Raw genomic sequence first — 19,963 nt, 5'->3', positions numbered from 1 at the left:
GATCCATCGCATCCTGGTCACTGTCTCTTCGAGCTCCTGCCGTCGGGACGGAGATACAGGACGATGAAGACAAGAACGAGCCGTCTTAAGAACAGCTTCTTCTCCAGAGCGATCTCGGCCCTGAATGGGAAGCCTGGACTTTGAAAGTCATCTAATCTTCCTTGCTGTATTATACTGTATTGTTTTAATTAGTGTTTTTATAGTTGTTTTGATTTTGTGTGGAGTGCCCTACCTGGGTGGATGGAGCAGCCAAGTAATTTCGTTGTCCCCGAGAGGGGGCAATGACAATAAAGATATTATTATTATTATTATTATTATTATTATTATTATTATTATTATTACATTAAGTCAGCTGTTTTTCTTCCTTCAAACCTCCATAAACCCTACCTTTTCCATTAAGAATTTGGCTTATTCCCTTACTTCTCATCTACCTAAGTGTGTGTCACTGAACCGAACATATTCTTTCACTGTTTACCCTTCTTTATACCATTGCATCCCCTGCATCAAATTCTAGATTGTAAGCGCCTGTGAAGCAGGAATCTGTCTTTTTGTTGTTACTTAAAAAAAAAGATTAGTATGCACATTTATGGTGCTAAATGACTAATACAAAATGCTAATTATAAATAGCAAGAGAGAAAGATAAAAACAAACATCCCAATTCAACAGTAAAAAGGTAAAGGTAAAGGACTCCTGACAGTTAACTCCAGTTGTAAACGACTCTGGGGTTGCGGCGCTCATCTCGCTTTACTGGTCGAGGGAGCCGGCATTTGTCCGCAGACAGTTTTTCCGGGTCATGTGGCCAGCATTACTAAACCGCTTCTGGCGAAACCAGAGCAGCGCACAGAAACACCATTTACGTTCCTGCCGAAGCGGTCCCTATTTATCTCCTTGCACTGTCATGCTTTTGAACTGCTAGGTTGGCAGGAGCAGGGACCGAGCAATGGGAGCTCAACTCATTGTGGGGATTTGAACTGCCGACCTTCTGATCACCAAGCCCAAGAGGCTCAGTGCTTTCGACCACAGCATCACCCATGTGAGCAATGACCTGTGACCTCAGATGTTGATATGCATCTCTAGTCACATTGAAAGATGCATCCAATAGGGTCAATAGGACATTCAACATAGAAGGGAAATGTATGTGCCTTTGTACCAACTATTGGTGCAGATCTCTGTTGCTAGATGAGAAGAAGAGTTTAGTCTCCAGATCTGAAAGTGGAACCTAAATGTAGGCAACTGGCTGGGAGAAATTGCTGTTATATACTGCAAATACAGGGTGTTCAAAAAGTCACCATACACCACCTATATTACATTGTCCATAAGTGTATAGTTACTTTTTGAACACCCTGTAGCTTGCAGGTTCATCAACATTATATATGAAAAACACAGCCTTTGGCATATGCCTCTCATATTATGACCACAAACATTGCTCAAGACTAATATAATCCAGGGTGCGTGGAGAGAGCATAAGCTAATCTTTTAAATCAGATAAATCTTTAAGCGTGTACCACTTTAAGCCTGGTCAATGACCTAGAAAATTGTGTGAATGCTTAAATGAGGAGTTGGAAATTCCTAGTTACTGGAGTTGCCTAGGGAGTAATAGCAAACACTGCCACAAGCAAACATTTCTACAGGCAAAGTGCTTTAAAATATCCTCAATTTCAGCATATATTCACCACAAAGCTATTTTGTGTCTTTGTAGCTCGCTTCCTCTCAGATGATTTTAGTACAGATTTTATGGCTGAAGCATTTCCAAGTTAGCAGATCAGCTTCTTTTAATCATTATGTATGGCATGAATATCTTCTGAAAAATACTCCCGAGCAGATGTTTTTACATCCTTCAACTGTTTGCTTTCTAACCACCTTTCTAATATATGCAAATTTATTTCTGAAACCAGAGAATGCAGTAGAAATAGCATCAGCAGCAGGTTGCCAGCTACAAGGCACTAGGAACACACCAGGCTAAGGCCAGCATGCTGAAAAACACTTAGTGGCACGTTTATTTCTGCGCAAAGAATTAAAGTCTAATAAAGCCTTCTACTGCCACTTTCCTTTAATCCTAGTTAAGTGGCTGCAAAAAATATTAAAGGGGCTATGTTTTACACTGGGAGTTAGTGAAGATGTTACTATCCCCATGGGGAAGTGGCCACTCCCGCAGGACTAATCCTCTCCACTGCCACATGCAGTAACTCACTGCATGAGTTGGAACCCCCATCATGTTGTGAGTTACTCTGCAGCCATAACATCCAGTCCAGCTATAAGTCTGGGTGTGTCTGACAAAGAATAGGGTGTTATACATTTGTAAATAAAACAGATATAACAATCCAGAGGCATAGAATTACATCCAAAGTAAGACACTAGCTCCTGACCAAAGTTGTATCAGCACTGCATGGTTTCCAGCTACAGTCCTTTTTTATTGCATTTTCTTAGCACACTTCTTGGCCCATGTTCTGAACATAGATCAAGGGAAGTTGCTTTATACCAAATCCAGCTAGTTCAAAACAGTCCACACTTACTTACAGCACTTCTCTGGGGTTTCAGCCAGGAAATATTTCCTATCTCTACTGGAAGGTGCCAAAGACTGAACCCGGAACCCTCTACATCTAAGTCAGATGGTCTACAATAGAGCAACGGCTCTACTATGAGAAACACACATTTTCTTTCTTTTCTTTTCTTATGTCTATATGCTTTAGGTTACACCAAGTTAATTCGGCAGTCTTGCAAGAAATCTTAGGGTTGGCTTGGCTGTTAGCACTCTAGTCCGGTGGTGTTTCTAGGAAGTCTGGGGGCCACTGACTGCTTATCAGGGATTTCTTAAAGATTGTCTGCCATCATCGGTCTTGTAAAATGTAGTTTTCTGAGAATACCAGCCACACCATGAAATGCACAGCCTCTAGGGAATACAGTGGTGCCTCGCAAGACGAAATTAATTCGTTCCGCAAGTCTTTTCGTCTTGCGAGTTTTTCGTCTTGCGAAGCACGGTTTCCCATAGGAATGCATTAAAAATCAATTAATGCGTTCCTATGGAAACCGCCTTCAGACCAGGTCCGGGGACAGTCTGTCCCCCGACCTCTTCTGAAGGCCGGCGGGGGGCGAAAGTCTTTGTTTCCCCCCCGCCTGCCTTCCCAGGACAGCGGAGATTTCTCCGCTGTCCCGGGGCGATCTTAAAATGCTGGCAGGCGGCAGCGAACCCTTCAGCTCCCCCCCCGCCTGCCTTCAAAAGCCGTCCGGGGGCTTTTAAATCGCCCCGGGACAGCTGTCCCGGGGCAATTTTAAAGCCCCCGGGAAGGCAGGCAGGGGGGACAAAGACTTTTGCCCCCCGCCCGCCTTCAGAAGAGGTCCAGGACCTCTTCTGAAGGCGGGCGGGGGGCAAAAGTCTTTGCTCCCCCCCGCCTGCCTTCAAAAGCCATCCGGGATAGCGGGAAGCGCTTCCCTGCTATCCCGGACTGCTTGCAAAATGCTGGCGGTGGGGAGCAAAGCCTTTCGGCCCCTGCCGGCCTTCCTGGACCTCTTCTGAAGGCCGGAGGGGGGGGGAAGGCTTTGCTCCCCACGCTAGCATTTAAAAGAGGTCCCCGGAGATTTCCCTATGGGCTTTCTTCTTGCAAAGCAAGCCCATAGGGAAATTCATTTTGAGAAGCGCCTCCAAAACGGAAAACCCTTTCGTCTAGCGGGTTTTTCGTCTTGCGAGGCGTTTGTCTTGCGGGGCACCACTGTATAAGAATGTGCTTCTGAGATTCCATAGGCTCAATAATCCCTAGGCAGGTCTATGAATTGAGTGTGCACCCTAGAACACAAACCAGAATATTCTGTGATTCTTCAGAGTTCCCTGGTGGAAAAATAAATGTGGAAAGAGTTCCATGATGGCAAGAAGCCTGAAAGCCAGTGCCCTACATTGATTTTTTAAAAAAGTTTGCACTATCAAGGTACTGCTGATAAGTATGGGCACCAGGACACTAGAGGCTTGCCAAAATGCTGCAACTGAAATGTGCACAAAACCTCATTGTTAATTCAAAGAATCTCTTCACACAAAGTTGTTAGGCTGAAAACTCAAGGCGTATGGTTTGCAAAACTTAATTTCTTGAGAATATGCATTCTTAAATTAGATCAAGATTACACAATTTCCGTATTCTGTTTCCTACAGCAGCCAGCCAGTTAGTTGCCTGTGGAAGTTAACTAGATAGCCATGACAATGATGTTATCTTGTTATCTGTCCTTAGTATTTTGCTATTACAGCTAGTGGAGAATGGACAACTATGAAAGACTGATTATTATTTTTAAAGGTGCCAATTGTGTTATATGCAGACTGAATTCACACAGGAACTCAGCAGGACTTACTTCTGAGCAGACATAATAATAATAATAATAATAATAATAATAATAATAATAATAATAATAATAATTTATTTGTACCCCGCCCATCTGGCTGGGTTTCCCCAGCCACTCTGGGCGGCTTCCAACAAAGATGAAAGATACACTAAAATGTCACATATTAAAAACTTCCCTGAACAGGGCTGCCTTCAGATGTCTTCTGAATGTCAGGTAGATGTTTATTGCTTTGACATCTGATGGGAGGGCATTCCACAGGGCGGGCGCCACTACCGAGAAGGCCCTCTGCCTGGTTCCCTGTAACTTGGCCTCTCGCAGTGAGGGAACTGCCAGAAGGCCCTCGGAGCTGGACCTCAGTGTCCGGGCAGAACGATGGGGGAGGAGACGCTCCTTCAGATATACTGGACCGAGGCCGTTTAGGGCTTTAAAGGTCAGCACCAACACTTTGAATTGTGCTCGGAAACGTACAGGATGCACAGGATGGCACTCTAACACACACAGAGAAAGCAGTGGATAGTCCCAAGTGAACCAGTGCTATTTGCATTCACATTTCTCACCCTTTGCAGGTAATTTATACCCCAGTCCCATGTCATTTCATTCATGCGCCTTTCCTTTTTATGGTGAAAAATGCCCACCTGATCTTTAATTGCATAGGTAAACTTGGTCACAATCTATCTCCTGCAGAGAAAACAATTTAGGTGTATTTTCAAGAAAGCTGTTATTTATAAATACATGGAAAGCATCTAAGCAGCTTACAGCTTGGATCATTGAGTTGCCATGGCAATGCCCTTTCTGATGCAAGGATTTGTTTCAGGTTCTTCCAGGTTCTGTTCTTCTTTCCAGCTGCAGCTCCACCAATGCCAGAGTGCTGGAATGGTTAAAAGTGGGTTTAAAAAACAAATGCACTATTAATACACTCAAAGTAGCATTTTGTTGCTGGACTGAATTGCTACTAAAATTATTTCACCCATTTAGCTGAAGTTAGGCAAAAAGTGAACAACATTTCTTTAGCAGCAACCAACAGGAGGACATTTTGACCTGTACCGAAACTAGTGCGCTTGGATAAAATGAATAAAATGGAGAAATAGACTTTTAATGAGAAAAGTTTTATGGAAACGTTATTTTTCTTCAAATAAAGGAAGCCTGAGTAAAATCCTGTGGGTGGTATTCAATGGTAGTCCTACTAGATCCATTGAAGTTTAACAGACATGATGACTAACTGAGGTTCAGTAATTTCAATGGATCTGAGAACTTAGTTGAATACTATCCAGTGTTGTTAATGCAGCAGTGTACTATTGGAAAGAACAGTCTTGCATTTTCAGTTTTTAGACCTGGGACCTATTCCTAGGCACAACCTACAACATTGCCCCCCTCTTTTAATTTTTTTTACCATACATGTCCATCTAAAATTAATTAATGTAACTAGCAAAAACTGCAGAGTGTAGACATTGGGCTGCCTATTTCTACCACATGCCAGGGAGGCCAATGACTTAAGGACTTCCCCAACCCCTCCCCTCCCCCTGCCTACCTATGCTTCTGCTGCTGTTGGCGCTGCGCTCTCCCTGTGCCTGCCCTCCTGTGCCTGCCCTTGCAAGTGGCAGAGGCTGGCGGCGGCGGCAGGACGATCGGCCCGAAAGGGCTGGCTGGTTCCAGAGAGGCGCTGCCCAAAATGGCGCTCAGCCAGCTCAGCCCAGCTCCCTTCCTCCTCTATGCAGGGTGGGGAAAAGCCAGGAGGAGGGAGGAAGCGCCATGGTGTGTGTGTGTGGGGGGGGGAATGGCGCCCCCCAAAAAATGGCGGTGCAGGAAAAAAATTTAACGAACAGAATCCATACGATCCACGGTCCGTCCGTGGGCCAGATCCTGAGGGCAATTGGGCCGGATCCAGCCCGTGAGCCATAGTTTGCCGACCCCTGGGTTGGTGGGTATGGTAGAAAAGGCCTTCTTTGTTGTGGCACCCAGCCTATTCAGCTCCCTGCCTTGGAGATCCAGCTAGCCCCTCCCTGGTGGGATTCAGGTATCAAGTAAAAGCAACTTGTTTCAGCATTTATTTGCTATGACCAGCTCTTGAGTTTTAAAAACAAACAAACAAACAAATAAATGGAAGAAAGAAGAAAAACAGCAACCAAAAAAGGAGGAGAGAACAAGAAAAAGTAGTGTGGCAAAGGGGAGGGGGGGGGAGAGCGTTGGGCATATACATTTAAGTGGGCCCTACATTGCAGGTTTGGGCACAATATACAGTATGCCTCATATCTGGAAAGTTTCAAGACCAGTGTCATGGTGGATAAAATATTAAGCATGTATAACTATATACTTACGACGAAGCTTGGAGACTTAAAAGGCAATGGTTTTATAGATGTTTCTACTGGCCCTGTACTGGGATCTGTGGTCACGGTTTTGTTTTCAGTCACTGTCTCTGCACTGGTATTCTGGGGGGAAAAAGATTTGTCAGGTTTGAGAAGGAAACACACAAGTGAGCAAAAATGCGACTTCACATCTCCCCACCCCACAACACCCATTTACCTGCTGTGGGTTCTGCTCACAAGCCACTTACAATGGTCTGCTGGTTGTGACTAATCTTAACCCAATTTATGTGCGGAAATACAGAAATACAGTGGTACCTCGGGTTACATATGCTTCAGGTTACACACGCTTCAGGTTACAGATTCCACTAACCCAGAAATAATACCTCGGGTTAAGAACTTTGCTTCAGGATGAGAACAGAAATCCTGCTCCGGTGGCGCAGCAACAGCGGGAAGCCCCATTAGCTAAAGTGGTGCTTCAGGTTAAGAACAGTTTTGGGTTAAGAACGGACCTCCAGAACAAATTAAGTTCTTAACCCAAGGTACCACTGTACATAATTTGTGGAACATCGAATTTACAGAGATCATACAAGTCAAGTGTGTGTGGGGGGGGCTAGTGAGCACGGCTAGAGCATTTCAAAATATGGAGTGAAATCCAGTGCCTTCGTTCTAGAGCAATGGAGATGTCTACCAATACAAGAGGAAGATAGGCAATTTTCTCTTATTCCCTCTTGTCTCTATTCCCGAAGGTCCCCCAACCCTCTGGGACAGATTTGGGAAGGGTGGCTGCAATGGGAAAAGGGAATTGACATCTCCATTTCCATTTCTCCTAGTGGATGCCTCTGATGGAGCAAAAATAAATCCACAGACAGACTGGCTGCATTGAATTCTGCCAATTGTGCTTCAGAGTTCTTGAGGCTAAGGCAGAAACAATCATGGTTAATTTTTTTTTTAATTAAAAGCCTTAAGAAATTCAGGAGGTTTTACTGGAAACGAAGCAGGTAGGAAGGGCGAACTACCTGTTGCTTCAGTAAAGGTTCTCAAAGGGTGTGAGAGGAGAGAATGGCAAGTGTGGCAGGAAGATTAAAGGACAACCACAGAAGGGTAGAGTTGGAAGGCACCCATAGGATCATCTAGTCCAACCCCCTGCAATGCAGGAATCTCAGCTCAAGCATCCATGACAGATGACCATCCAACCTCTGCTTAAAAACCTCCAAGGAAGGAGAGCCCAGAACGTCCTGAGGGAGACTGTTCCAACGTTGAACAGCTCTTAATGTCAGAAAGTTTTGTCAGAATCTCCTTTCTGGTTCGAGTCGTACCCGAAAGAGCAGGAGAAAGCAAGCTTGCTCCCTCTTCTATGTGACAGTCAGCCATGCCGTCCTTGCTCCCTCGTCCTCGGCTTCTCACAGATTGGCTGTGGCACAAACAAGGCAACAATAAATCTTTGCTTGATCGTAACTGGATGGTTTTGAGGCGCGGAATGCACCTGGCACCAGGTTAGTTTGGGAGGCTGGTTTACATAGAACAGTGGTGTCCAAACTTTTTCCAAAGAGGACCAGATTTGATGAATTGAAGGGCCATGAGAGCTGACCAAAGGGCCAACCAAGTTGTTAACCTTTTTTAGGATTGAAGTTTTTAAGGGTTTTTTTAATGATTTTACCCCAAAGTTGTTGAACTAGTTGAGCTTTTTTAGGGTTGGAGTTGTTGAATTTTTTTTTTAAGGATTGATGTTGTTGAGGTATTTTTAGGATTTTACCCCAGGAAATAAACTGCCACAGGGGCTGGATTAAACCGACCAGTGGACAGGATTAGGCCCCCAAAGCAGACTTTGGACATGCCTGACATAGAAGAATGCCTGAGGAGGGCTAGAATGTATAAGATGGGGCTTCTCACAGACCTTTAATAACTGTACAGAATAAAAAAAATTGTCAGCCTTTCTGAGCCTTACATGACCAATAGCATTCGCTTGCTATGGTCTCTATGTACGCCCCGCTCTTGTGTCTTTAATGCACCCAATATACAGAATTAAGCAGGCAAAGCTTTTCCTGGCACAGAGATAGTGCAAAATAACTAGAACCTAGATGAAAGTTCTATAATTTATTCAAAATATATTAATTTGTAAATCATTTTAAATGATGTGCTTGCCAGCTATCCTTTGCCAGAACACTGGAAAGTGGAACAGGCTTACGCCTTATTAATCAGCTGGACTGAATACTACCTGCACGTTGCTTCCTTAAATTTTACTTCTCTGGAAGTAAACTGGTTATTCATCCTTTTCATAATGAAACCTGAAAAGTGACAGAAGGGCTTGAAATATTTCTATGGGGGCTAAGTCCCCACCCTGCTGTCTTCGGGTGACAGTTAGTTACTGAGAAAGACGTTTTATTAAAATCAGTTTAACATTGTTTTTTGAAGGAGCTTTCCAAAGAACAACAATCTAAGTCTCTGTTGCTGAAAGGGCTCTGCCATCTCAGGACCCATTTATACAATCCACAACTGAGCCAAGAACAGTCTAGCTTCACTTTGAATTTGGAATTCTGGAAAGCGACAAAGCACATTGTGTATATTCTTGTGTTAGTGGAACCAAGATTAAGAATTCCGGACTTCACAAAGCTTCTTTTGAGTCTTGGTTTTAATTAGGGCTGTATTATATAACATGGAAATGAGGAAGTGCCCATTTATCAGCTCTAGGCTCCAGAGTACACACTGGCAACCTAAATTCTCTCTCTCTCTCTGAGTCTGCCACAGCACACGTGAAATTGCTGGTCTTCAAACAAAGATATGTCCCTCAGATCAGTTGTAAAAACTCCAGTATCACACACACCATCAGAAAGAGAAGTAAACATGTTCAAAGATGCTGTTGAGAGCAACATCCAAGATTATGACACGAACCAGGACTTTTGGGGGGGGGGGTCCGTATTCTACATTTTTTACATATATATCATATATATAATTTTTATAAAATTTACAAATTTTACATTTCAAATTAAACATCTTTTATTATACCATACATCCATTGACTTCCCTCCCCTTTCAAGGTTCATTTAATTATTCACCATCCCTGCATATTTTGATATATCCATCTAATTCTATTTTCCTATCTTACATTACTTCAGTCTTTATTATACTGTTGAATTTAACTTTAATACTGCCAGTGTTTTCAACTGTGTACAATTGTTTTCAATATACTTGACAAAAAAATTCCACTCCTCTTTAAATACCTGCTCTTCTGGCTGTCTTATTCTGCTTGTTAGGCCTGCTAACTACATATTCTATCATCTTGAGTTGCCAGTTTTCCTTCCTTGGGACCTCCCTCACTTTCCATTTTTGAGCTAGCAAAATCTGAGCCACTGTTGTTGCATACATAATTTTTTCTGACTCCTGGGAACCTCCGTCTGAACAATCCTTAACAGAAATGCTTCTGGTTATTTGGGGAAAGTTGTTCTGAACATTTTTTTCAATCTCATTAGATATCATTTCCCAATATTTTGAAACTTTTTTGCATGCCCACCACATATGAAAAAAGTTTCCTTCTTTACATTTCCAACACAAATCCGATTCTGCATTATACATCTTATCTAATTTACTTGGAATTAAATACAATCTATAGATCATTTTCATATAGTTCTCTTTCAATATGTAGCATGCAGTAAATCTCAAATCATTCTTCCAAAGTTTCTCCCAGAGGTTTTGTTCTATATTGTACCCTATATCCATTGCCCAGTTGGTCATTGACGCTTTAACCAGCTCGTCTTTTGTTTCCCATTCCAATAACAATTTATACATTTTAGACAATAGTTTTCCCTTATTCAGCAATAGCTCTTTGGTCCCAGGCTTCCACATTTTAAAAAAGTGAGCAAGCGAGAACAACTCTGATCTTCAGAGGTGGAAGCATGGGCAAGAAATCTCTGGATTATAGCTTTTGGATGTCTGAATTTATTTGCATCCAGCTTCCAGACTCCAACTCACATCTGACCCAGTCAGCATAGCTGGGAAGATGGTACTTGCAGTAAAACATCTGGAGGGCCACAGAATTCCCTTTCCTCTCAAAACACTTCTTTTTCTTCAATGTGACATCTTAGTGCATTTATAATCTTATTTGAATAACACAAGGGGGGGGGGCATGCTTCATTTGTTAGAGCTACGGGCTTTTCTTCCAGACTCTGGGCTGTTTCGGAGCCCCCTCTTAGTGCTGTGAAGTCGTGCCTGAGCACATGTGCTCCATAATCAGAAAAACCTCGCCTAAACCTGACCCCTTGCGAGGGGGACTGTTTGACAAAATATATTTCCAATCCCTTGACTGCTGTCTGGAGAGGAGCACCCCCTGCAAGAACCCAGACAATGACCAGTTCTGGTATGTAGATGTTGATTTGCACATTCAAAATAATGCTTTAAAATAATAGCAGTTCAAAATAGTTTGAAACTAGCTGGTCCAAGAAGGACTGTTTACTATTTTATGCATGCAACTGGACCACTTCTGACAAAGTGATGGATAGCTTTTCTATGTTCTCTGTAGTGCATTCTGGCAGCAAAGAATAACTTCATGGAGTCTTGATTAAAAAGCAACAACAGTAGTGATGTGAGGTGAGAATATTCTCCGGAGAATATTCTCGGCTAGAAAATTCTCCAGAGAATATTCTCCACAAACTGTAAATTCTGTATTGTCTACACAGCTGCTTTAAATGCAGACACCTCATTAATCGAAAATATTCTTGAGAATATTCTCCAAAAGATTATTCTCAAGAATTTAACATCACTGCCTCTTAGGTTGCATCACTAAATTACTTTCAAATGGTTATCTTTTTTTTAAGTTTGTGCTTTGAGAGCCAAAATACTGAAATATATGAAATACTAGTAGATTTAGTCACATCAGTGGTGGAATAAAGTTGTCTCAAGCAAGCTCTATAAACGTGTGTGTGTGTGTGTGTGTGTGTGTGTGTGTGTGTACTTGAGCGCAACATTTTGAAAGGCTCAAGCATACTAACAAAGATGGTAACATTTCCATTAAACTCCTGGAGGAAACAGATGTGTCAATCTGTGACACAGGAAGTTTCACTGCAGTGGCAGGGCTCTCTTGGCCTCCTCTTAAGTATATAGCTGAACTTTGGAAAACTTTTGTTTCATAGCACAACACTTGGCTGAACTTTATTTATTTATTTATACATACAAGTGATGTTCAGGGTTTTAGAAGGGTTATCTTAGGTCATGTTAAAGGCATACTGAAGAACATGTTTATTACAGCAAATTTTTTAACATCCACAACCTGGAAATTCCCAAACCTCCAGCACAGCAACAGTGGTTGCATAATTATGGAGTTTTAGCTCTGCACTCAACCCTGACACGACCATTGTTCAGGAGTCAACAGCGAAAGCGTCCAGAGTCTTCTAGTCATTTTTGTATTGGCGGCATTGCAATTGAAACCCAAGAATGTGGTCAGATACTTGGTTCTGTTTGCCCTACTCCAAACAATGTCCATCTTGGCTAGTATAGACATTCTGGGAGAAAATGCTGGCCTCCTTTCTGCTGATCTTTATTCCACAACCTGGTGCTCTTCCAGATATTTTGGACAATCCCTGTCATCCCTGACCACTGGCCATGCTGGCTGGAGCTTATAGGAATTGTAGTCCAAAACATCTAGAGAGGACCAGGTGCTGCAGCGGCAAAAACAACAGCAACCATGTTTCCTTAGGGAGGGCATTGTTCTAGTTCAGGCTTCCTCAAACTTGGCCCTCAATGTTTTGAGACTACAGTTCCCATCATCCCCGACCACTGGTCCTGCTAGCTAGGGATCATGGGAGTTGTAGGCCAAAAACATCTGGAGGGCCAAGTTTGAGGAAGCCTATTCTAGTTTGTCCAAAAGAAGCAAATCTAGAATCTTGAGAATCTGAGGCTTTTTACACTTTGGGAAATAAAAATAAAGCCCTCCTCCTCCCCTTTTAAATCCCTAAAGCAACATAATGGGGAAAGTTCTATAATCTGTTCTTGATTGGTTCCCAGGCAGGGGTAATCCAAAGGCAAAGTAAATAGGAAACAGTTCTTTGCAATTTGCCAGGGCAGCCTTTTTCAAACTGAATATGCAACAAATCCTCTTTGGGGTAGCACAAATCCTCTTGGGGGTAGAAGACTGTTCATTTTTAGATTACATTCCTATTTATAAACTTGTTGCTGCCTTCTTTGTTCAGAAATCTGTAACATGCAACAACTTAATCCAGAAGCTGATAGGGAGACTACACACACATCTTTAACAGTTTCCACAAACAAGGATTGAAGCAGGTGGAGTTTATCCGATGAAATCTGGAAACAGGTGTCTGGAGGCAGTTTGGGGCTAGATGTTGGCAAACAAGCTGAAGCTTAATCCAGATAAACTGGATTGTTCTGGGTTGGGAAAACTGCTGGTATGAATGGATATTTGTCTCTGGTTCTCGGTGGGATTGCATTCTCCCTGAGGAGATGGGTACACAATCTGGGAAGCTTCCTGGACTCAGTGTTGTCCATAGATGTGCAGGCCATATAGGTAGGCAGAAGCACTTTTTACCCATTCAGTTGCAGCTGGCAAGTCAGCCTATCTGAGGAAAACTTGTGAGACATGTTTGATTAAACCCAGACTAAATTATTCTAACCTCCTTCTTAGGCAAATACACTTCCAGCCTTCAAGTGGCCCATGGTCAATTTTATTTCAAAACAACAAAAAAAATCCTTCCAGTAGCACCTTAAAGACCAACTAAGTTAGTTCTTGGTATGAGCTTTCGTGTGCATGCATACTTCTTCAGATACACTGAAACAGAAGTCACCAGACCCTTCTATAGGTTTGCTGTAGATCTGTTAGGTGAGAGTCTCTGTCTGTAGATACAGCAAACCTTTTTAGAACTAAAATCCTTTTTAAAATCCTTTTTAGAACTAAATCTACAGCAAACCTTTTTAGAACTAAAATACCCAGCAGATGAAGTTAGACAACAGATCAACAGAGCCAGACTGATACCCAGAGAGAACTTGCTGCAAGACAGACCCAAAAAAGAAAATAACAGAACACCTCTAGTCATCACATACAGCTCCCAAGTTAAAACAGTACAACGCATCATCAGAGATCTACAACCTCTCCTGGACAATGACAGTTCTCTTTCTCAAGCTCTGGGAGGAAGACCTTTCATTGCCTACAGACAGCCACCCAACCTTAAACAACTCCTAACCCACAATAATACTACAACCAGACCTAACACGGACACTGGCACCAGAGCCTGCAATAAACCCAGATGCCAACTTTGCTGCCACATACACCCGGACAACACCATTACTGGCCCCAACAACATCACACATACCATCTCGGGACTATTTAATTGCTCATCGTCTAACATTGTGTATGCCATCAAATGCCAACAGTGTCCTTCAGCTCTCTATATTGGACAAACAGGCCAGATCTTACATCAAAGAATAAACGGACATAAATCGGACATCAGGAATCACAAGACAGAGAAACCAGTAGGAGAACACTTCAATCTCCCAGGACATTCTATACAAGATCTCAAAGTAGCTGTTTTACTACAAAGGAATTTCAGAAATAGACTGGAAAGAGAAGCTGCTGAATTGCAACTTATCACCAAACTTAAAACCATGGAGAGACCTGGTCTGAACAAAGACATTGGATTCTTATCTCATTATACATAACAAAGCCACTTTTCACCTTCTCACCCCTTGCTTTTTCCTGTAAGACCTATTGCAGTCGTTAAGAGTCGTCAACAGGCTCATCACAGCTATCTGCCAATCACCCATTCCCACCACCCTTCTGAGTAATACCCCTCCCCACCTTCTCACTATATAGAAGGGTCTGGTGACTTCTGTTTCAGTGTATCTGAAGAAGTGTGCATGCACACGAAAGCTCATACCAAGAACTAACTTAGTTGGTCTTTAAGGTGCTACTGGAAGGAATTTTTTTTGTTTTGACTATGGCAGACCAACACGGCTACCTATCTGTAACTGAATTTTATTTCAGTCTGTCTTTAGCTAATTGTAACACACTGTTGTTGTTTTAAAAAATTATTGCTCCTGTTTTCAATCAGTAGGGTTGATGGGTTATTTTATTGTTTGTAACATTTTGTAAACTACCTTGTGAGGACAGTGTCTTAAATCTTTTAAATAAAATATCATGCAAGTTCCTTCTTTTGACGAATCATTAAATGTACTGAAACCTTTCCACCTGGTAATCTTAGGAACAAAATATACCCTGTATAGAAGATCAGAGGCACATGGATAGGGGAGCCTATTTTGTGACACTTGAACACACACAAACACACAATTTCACAAAGAAATATTTGTTTCTTGATAGGCTACTAAAAACAAAAGCCAAAGAAGAACAATACAGCAGTTGTTTTGTCAAAGGTAGACTAATTTTTTTAGACTGAAGAGTTCTGGGTTCAGATTCTTACATCAGCCATGAAACTCACTTTGGGTCAGTCACTATCTCTTAGCTGAACATATCTAACATGCAGAGCTGCTAACTTTATTAACAGCCTTGGCTCCTACGCTTTCAACAAGTAGCTTATTTTGTAGAAATTAGTAGGCTATAATACTTCTCTCCATGCTTCATCTACTGATTTCTACAGATTCAGAATCTCTTGCATGGAATGGGGCAAGACTTTCCCCCCCTGTTCAATAAGCAATGCTATCCATGGTATTGTGATTATAACATGGCATTATTCTTGAGATCCTTAGTGGAAGAGCTGGATATGGAAGACCGGTGGCACGGAACCTGAGGCTCGCCACACATTGATAATACTCAGTGGCGTAGCGTGGGCTGTCAGCACCCGGGGCAAGGCAAGTAATTTGCACCCCTTAACCCGTGGATTTGCGCCCCCAACCCGTGGATTTGTGCCCCCTAACCCTAACCCCCAGATGTTGCGCCCGGTGCGGCCAGCCCCCCCTGCACCCCCCACGCTTCGCCACTGATAATACTCAAACTGTGAGGGATGATGGGAGTTAGAGTCCAGCAAAATCTGGAGGATAACAGTCATTTTAAAATGAGCAACAAAAAACAAAAATGGCTAATTAGTTTCATTATTTCATAACTACAAATCACAATTTCCTATTTCATCTAAATATTCAGATGAAATGGAAAAAGGCATTTTGTTCCACACTGCAACCTGGAAGCTTTAAATCTCACCACAGACCTGAAAGAGTGGGAGTATGGCCCCAAAGTTGCCAAGGCGTAGCTTTCTGCAACATCTGAATGTGGCCACTGTATCAGTAATCTTTCAAGAGCTTAAGAAGAGCCTGTTGAATCAGGCCAAGGACCAGCATTCTGTTCTCACAGTGGGCAACTGTGATCATAGAAAAACTTTTCATAACAACAACAACAATTTACAGTGGTGCCCCGCAAGACGAATGCCTTGCAAAACGAAAAACGCGCAAGACGAAAGGGTTTTTCGGTTTTTGCATCGCTTCGCAAGACGAATTTCCCTATGGGCTTGCTTCGCAAGACGAAAACGTCTTGCGAGTTTGTTCGCTTTTTTCCTAAAGCCGCTTGAAGAGGCGCAGTTGCGACGGACCGTGCTTCGCAAGACGAAAAACATCGCAAGACGAAAAGACTCGCGGAATGAATTAATTTCATCTTGCGAGGCACCACTGTATTATTTCTACCCCGCCCATCTGGCTGGCTTTCCCCAGCCACTCTGGGCAGCTTTCAACAGAACATTAAAAACAGAATAAAACTTCAAACATTAAAAGCTTCCCTAACCAGGGCTGCCTTCAGATGCCTTCTAAAAGTCTATTTTATAAACTTCTATCATGTCACCTCTTATGTTTTACTGAAACTAAAAAGTCCTGAATGTTGAAACCTGCCAGGAAAAAAGGGGAGGTATAAGTAAGTAAGTAAGTAAGTAAGTAAGTAAGTAAGTAAGTAAATAACCTTTCCTCATATGGGAGTTGATCATTTTGGGTGCCCTTTCTGAACATTTCCCAAGTCTACAATATTCTTTTCGAGGAGAGATGACCAGAATGGTACAGACTATTACACCGTGGTTGCACCATATATCTGTAGAATGTCATTATAATATCAGCAGTTTCATTTTCAGTCCTTATCCTAATAATCCCTAGAATGGATTTGCCTTTTTCACAGCTGCCACCCACTGGGTTGACATCTTCACTGAAGTATCCACTATGACCTCAAGTTCTCACTCCTGGTTAAAAAGGTAAAGGTAAAGGTACCCCTGCCCGTACGGGCCAGTCTTGACAGACTCTGGGGTTGTGCGCCCATCTCACTTAAGAGGCCAGGGGCCAGCGCTGTCCGGAGACACTTCCGGGTCACGTGGCCAACGTGACATCGCTGCTCTGGCGAGCCAGAGCCGCACACGGAAACGCCGTTTACCTTCCCGCTGGTAAGCGGTCCCTATTTATCTACTTGCACCCAGAGGTGCTTTCGAACTGCTAGGTTGGCAGGCGCTGGGACCGAGCAGCGGGAGCACACCCCGCCACAGGGATTCGAACCGCCGACCTTTCGATCGGCAAGTCCTAGGCGCTGAGGCTTTAACCCACAGCGCCACCTGTGTCCCACTCCTGGTTAGTTACCACCAAATCAGACTCTGTGAGCAGATATGTGATATTAATATTTTTGGCCCAAATGTGCACCATCACGTTAGACTTGTTTACATTGAACTATATTTGCTATTTTAGTGCCCATTCCCTCAGTTTGGAGAAGTCCTTTTGGAGCTCTTCACAAACTCTTTTTGTTTTAATGACCCAGAGCAATTCAGTGTCCTGAGCAAACTTGGCCACCTCATTGCTCACTCCTAACTCTAGATCATTTAGAGAACTGTCCATTTATTCCTACTCTCTGCTTCCTGCTTCTTAACTAATTCCTGATACCAAAGATATCCTCTCCTCTTATTTAAAGATTGCTAGGCTCACTCAGGAGTCTTTGGTGAGGTACCTTGTTGAAAGCTTTTTGAACACCCAAGTCTGCTATGTCAACTGGATTACTTCTAATTATATATTTGTTGGCACACTCAGAGAACTCTAATAGGGTTGGGTGGCAAGACTTGCCTTTGCAGAAGCCATGCTGGCTCTGCTTCAGCAAGGCTTGTCCTTCTACGTGCTTGGCTGTTTTATATTTCACACTGTTTTCCATCACTTCTCTAGGACAGATGTTAAGCTAATTGACCTGTTGTAGGGATATCGCGGAGTGGGGCAGTGGGGTCCGGAGGGAGCACACTTCCCCACCAGCAGACAGCCACAATCTGCCTGCACGTATGACCTTGGGGTGCAGGGAAACCCCCCCCTCCCAGACAAGCCACAGCTGTCTGTACATCGTTCCACCCATGTCTGACCTTTTGCGGTCTCAGCAGTTAGTGGTGTCCTGTCTGTGACCTCTTTTCCCTGAGAACTTTTGTCTCCATTCGTCATACACTGTGCAAGGGGAAAATGACGCTGTGGAACAGGTGCCAAAATAGCTTTGTACCACCCCACGATCTCGGGAAGGAAGATGTGTAAAGGTCACAGCCCAAAGTGTATTTGCCTGACTTGCATATTTGTCTCAATAAAAGGAGGCTCCACAGGAATGGTGGTAGCTCGCTACAGCCCACCTGTGCGCAGCTCACATGATGATCAACACCTGTCTTGGGCCTTCACTTCAACCTGTAATTTCCAGGATTCCCCCCGGATCCCTTTTTTAAAATTGGATTTACAATAGCAATTCCAGTCCTCAGGTACAGAGGCCGATCTGAGGGAAATTTACATATTTTTGTTCAAAGAGCAGCAATTTCACATTTGAGTTCTTTGAGAACTCTCAGGTGGATGCTATCTGGACTCAACAATTTGTCAGATTTTCTTTCACTTAATATTAGGCCTAGAATTTTGTCCCATCACCACCACTATGTGCCTCAGTTCCTCTGGTTCCCTTCCTGCAAAAGTTAGTTCAGGCACTGGGATCTGCCCTACATATTCCATTGTGAAGACAGATGCAAATAATTTGTTAGCATCTCTGCAATCTCCTTAATCCTCCTTTAGCACACATTTCACCCCGTTGGCATCTAATGGTCCCATTGCCTCATTAGATTATCTCCTGCCACTAACGTATTTTAAGAAGTTCTTGTTGGTGGTCTTAATGTTTTGCGCAATGTGCTTTAGCCACTTTCATGGATTGACTGAGCTGGTGCAATAGAATGGAATATTTACAAACATGACAGAAAGGTAGCTGAAAAAGGGAGATTTGGGGAAGAGTGCAGAGAAAACCACTGACAGTTTCTTTCCAGTCAGTATAGGAACCAGGCGATTATTTGACTGCAAGCTTCTAGCTCACTATGAGAGTACTGTAGTAGAATTGTACCAGATGTCTTCAGTACAGTGGAATCTCTACTCATGACCACAATCTGTTCCGGAGGCCCTTCCTTATGGCGAAACGGGTCACTGGTAGAAGCGCTGTTGTACACAGGCGCATTTGGCGATAGCCCACTTCTGCACATGTGCAGATGGCGGCAGCTGCTTCTGCATGTGCGTGAATCGTGGCAAACCCAGTGTTTACTTCCGGGTTTGCTGCGGCCACGACTTGGAACGGGCCTAAGTAGAGCAGGACGTAGGTAGAAGTTCTACTGTATTCCCTAATTGGGTGTCTGGTTTATTTGTTCAATCCCAAGGTACAGTCAAAAACCATTTTGCTTGGGGGTTCTGTTCCTGACCCTTGCACGAGCCCCACGTTTTCGGGTCACTTCCAGGTTCAGTGCCATACGCACATGCACAACTGTGCATCATTCAGACACGTGCTAATTGGTTGTTGCCTGTATTTGCATGCAACACAGATATGCTTGCTTTTCCTCAGGGGTTGGTAGATGCATATTCAATGCTTACACCCAAAGCCAACAAAACTAAGTAAATCTTACCCATATTTACACACACAATACAACCCAAATCTCACAAAAAGCCACTTGCTGCTGTCGCCCTAATTTTTGAACTACAAACATTCCCATTTGCTATTCAGTGTCACAAGTTGGAAATATATCTGCATAAATATACACATAACTGTACAATAATCATAGTGATTATGCCACTTAAGAAGGATTAAAACGGTTGGATATGTATCTTCATAAATAAACTCAGAACTGTGTTGCAATTATAGTGAATGATAATGCCAGGTACAAGAAATAAAACAATTTGTTTCAGCCCAGCTATGGCAGCAATGTGTTGAATACAATACAAGGAGGATTTTGTGTACTTTCCATCAAACTCCCGTTAAAAATTTCAGGCGCCTTTATCTCCACTTCCACACACACACAGAAAACTTGCTACTATTTTTTTCTTGACTTTATTGTTTTGCCTTTGTTTGCCTGGCCACAGTGATCCATGCGATGGTCATCTCC

At 43.0% G+C, this 19,963-nt stretch overlaps 3 protein-coding genes across 5 annotated transcripts in view; 1 reads left to right on the top strand and 2 right to left on the bottom strand.

The window, feature by feature from the left end:
- The window catches only part of COBL (cordon-bleu WH2 repeat protein), a 1,088,462-nt gene that overhangs the window by 397,802 nt on the left and 670,697 nt on the right, over positions 1–19,963 (top strand). The window lies entirely within an intron of this gene.
- LOC310830149 (uncharacterized protein) overlaps positions 1–19,963 on the bottom strand; it is a 318,853-nt gene that overhangs the window by 57,094 nt on the left and 241,796 nt on the right. The window lies entirely within an intron of this gene.
- The window catches only part of INO80C (INO80 complex subunit C), a 29,952-nt gene that overhangs the window by 8,596 nt on the left and 1,393 nt on the right, over positions 1–19,963 (bottom strand). For all 3 annotated transcript variants that reach the window (XR_014557499.1, XM_083709950.1, XM_083709951.1), the window contains exons 2-3: positions 6,639–6,749; positions 5,080–5,191 (exon numbers count right to left, since the gene is read on the bottom strand). Coding sequence is in view for 2 of the 3 variants with exons in the window: in XM_083709950.1 (XP_083566076.1) it covers positions 5,080–5,191; positions 6,639–6,749 (223 nt within the window). In the remaining variant the exon portion in view is untranslated. The remainder of the gene's footprint in view (positions 1–5,079; positions 5,192–6,638; positions 6,750–19,963) is intronic.

Source organism: Podarcis gaigeae (assembly GCF_964106915.1).
Source record: "Podarcis gaigeae genome assembly, chromosome: 13".
NCBI classification, from domain to species: domain Eukaryota; kingdom Metazoa; phylum Chordata; class Lepidosauria; order Squamata; family Lacertidae; genus Podarcis; species Podarcis gaigeae.
The sequence above is the reverse complement of the archived record's forward strand: the minus strand, read 5'-3'. Positions and strand labels throughout refer to the sequence as shown.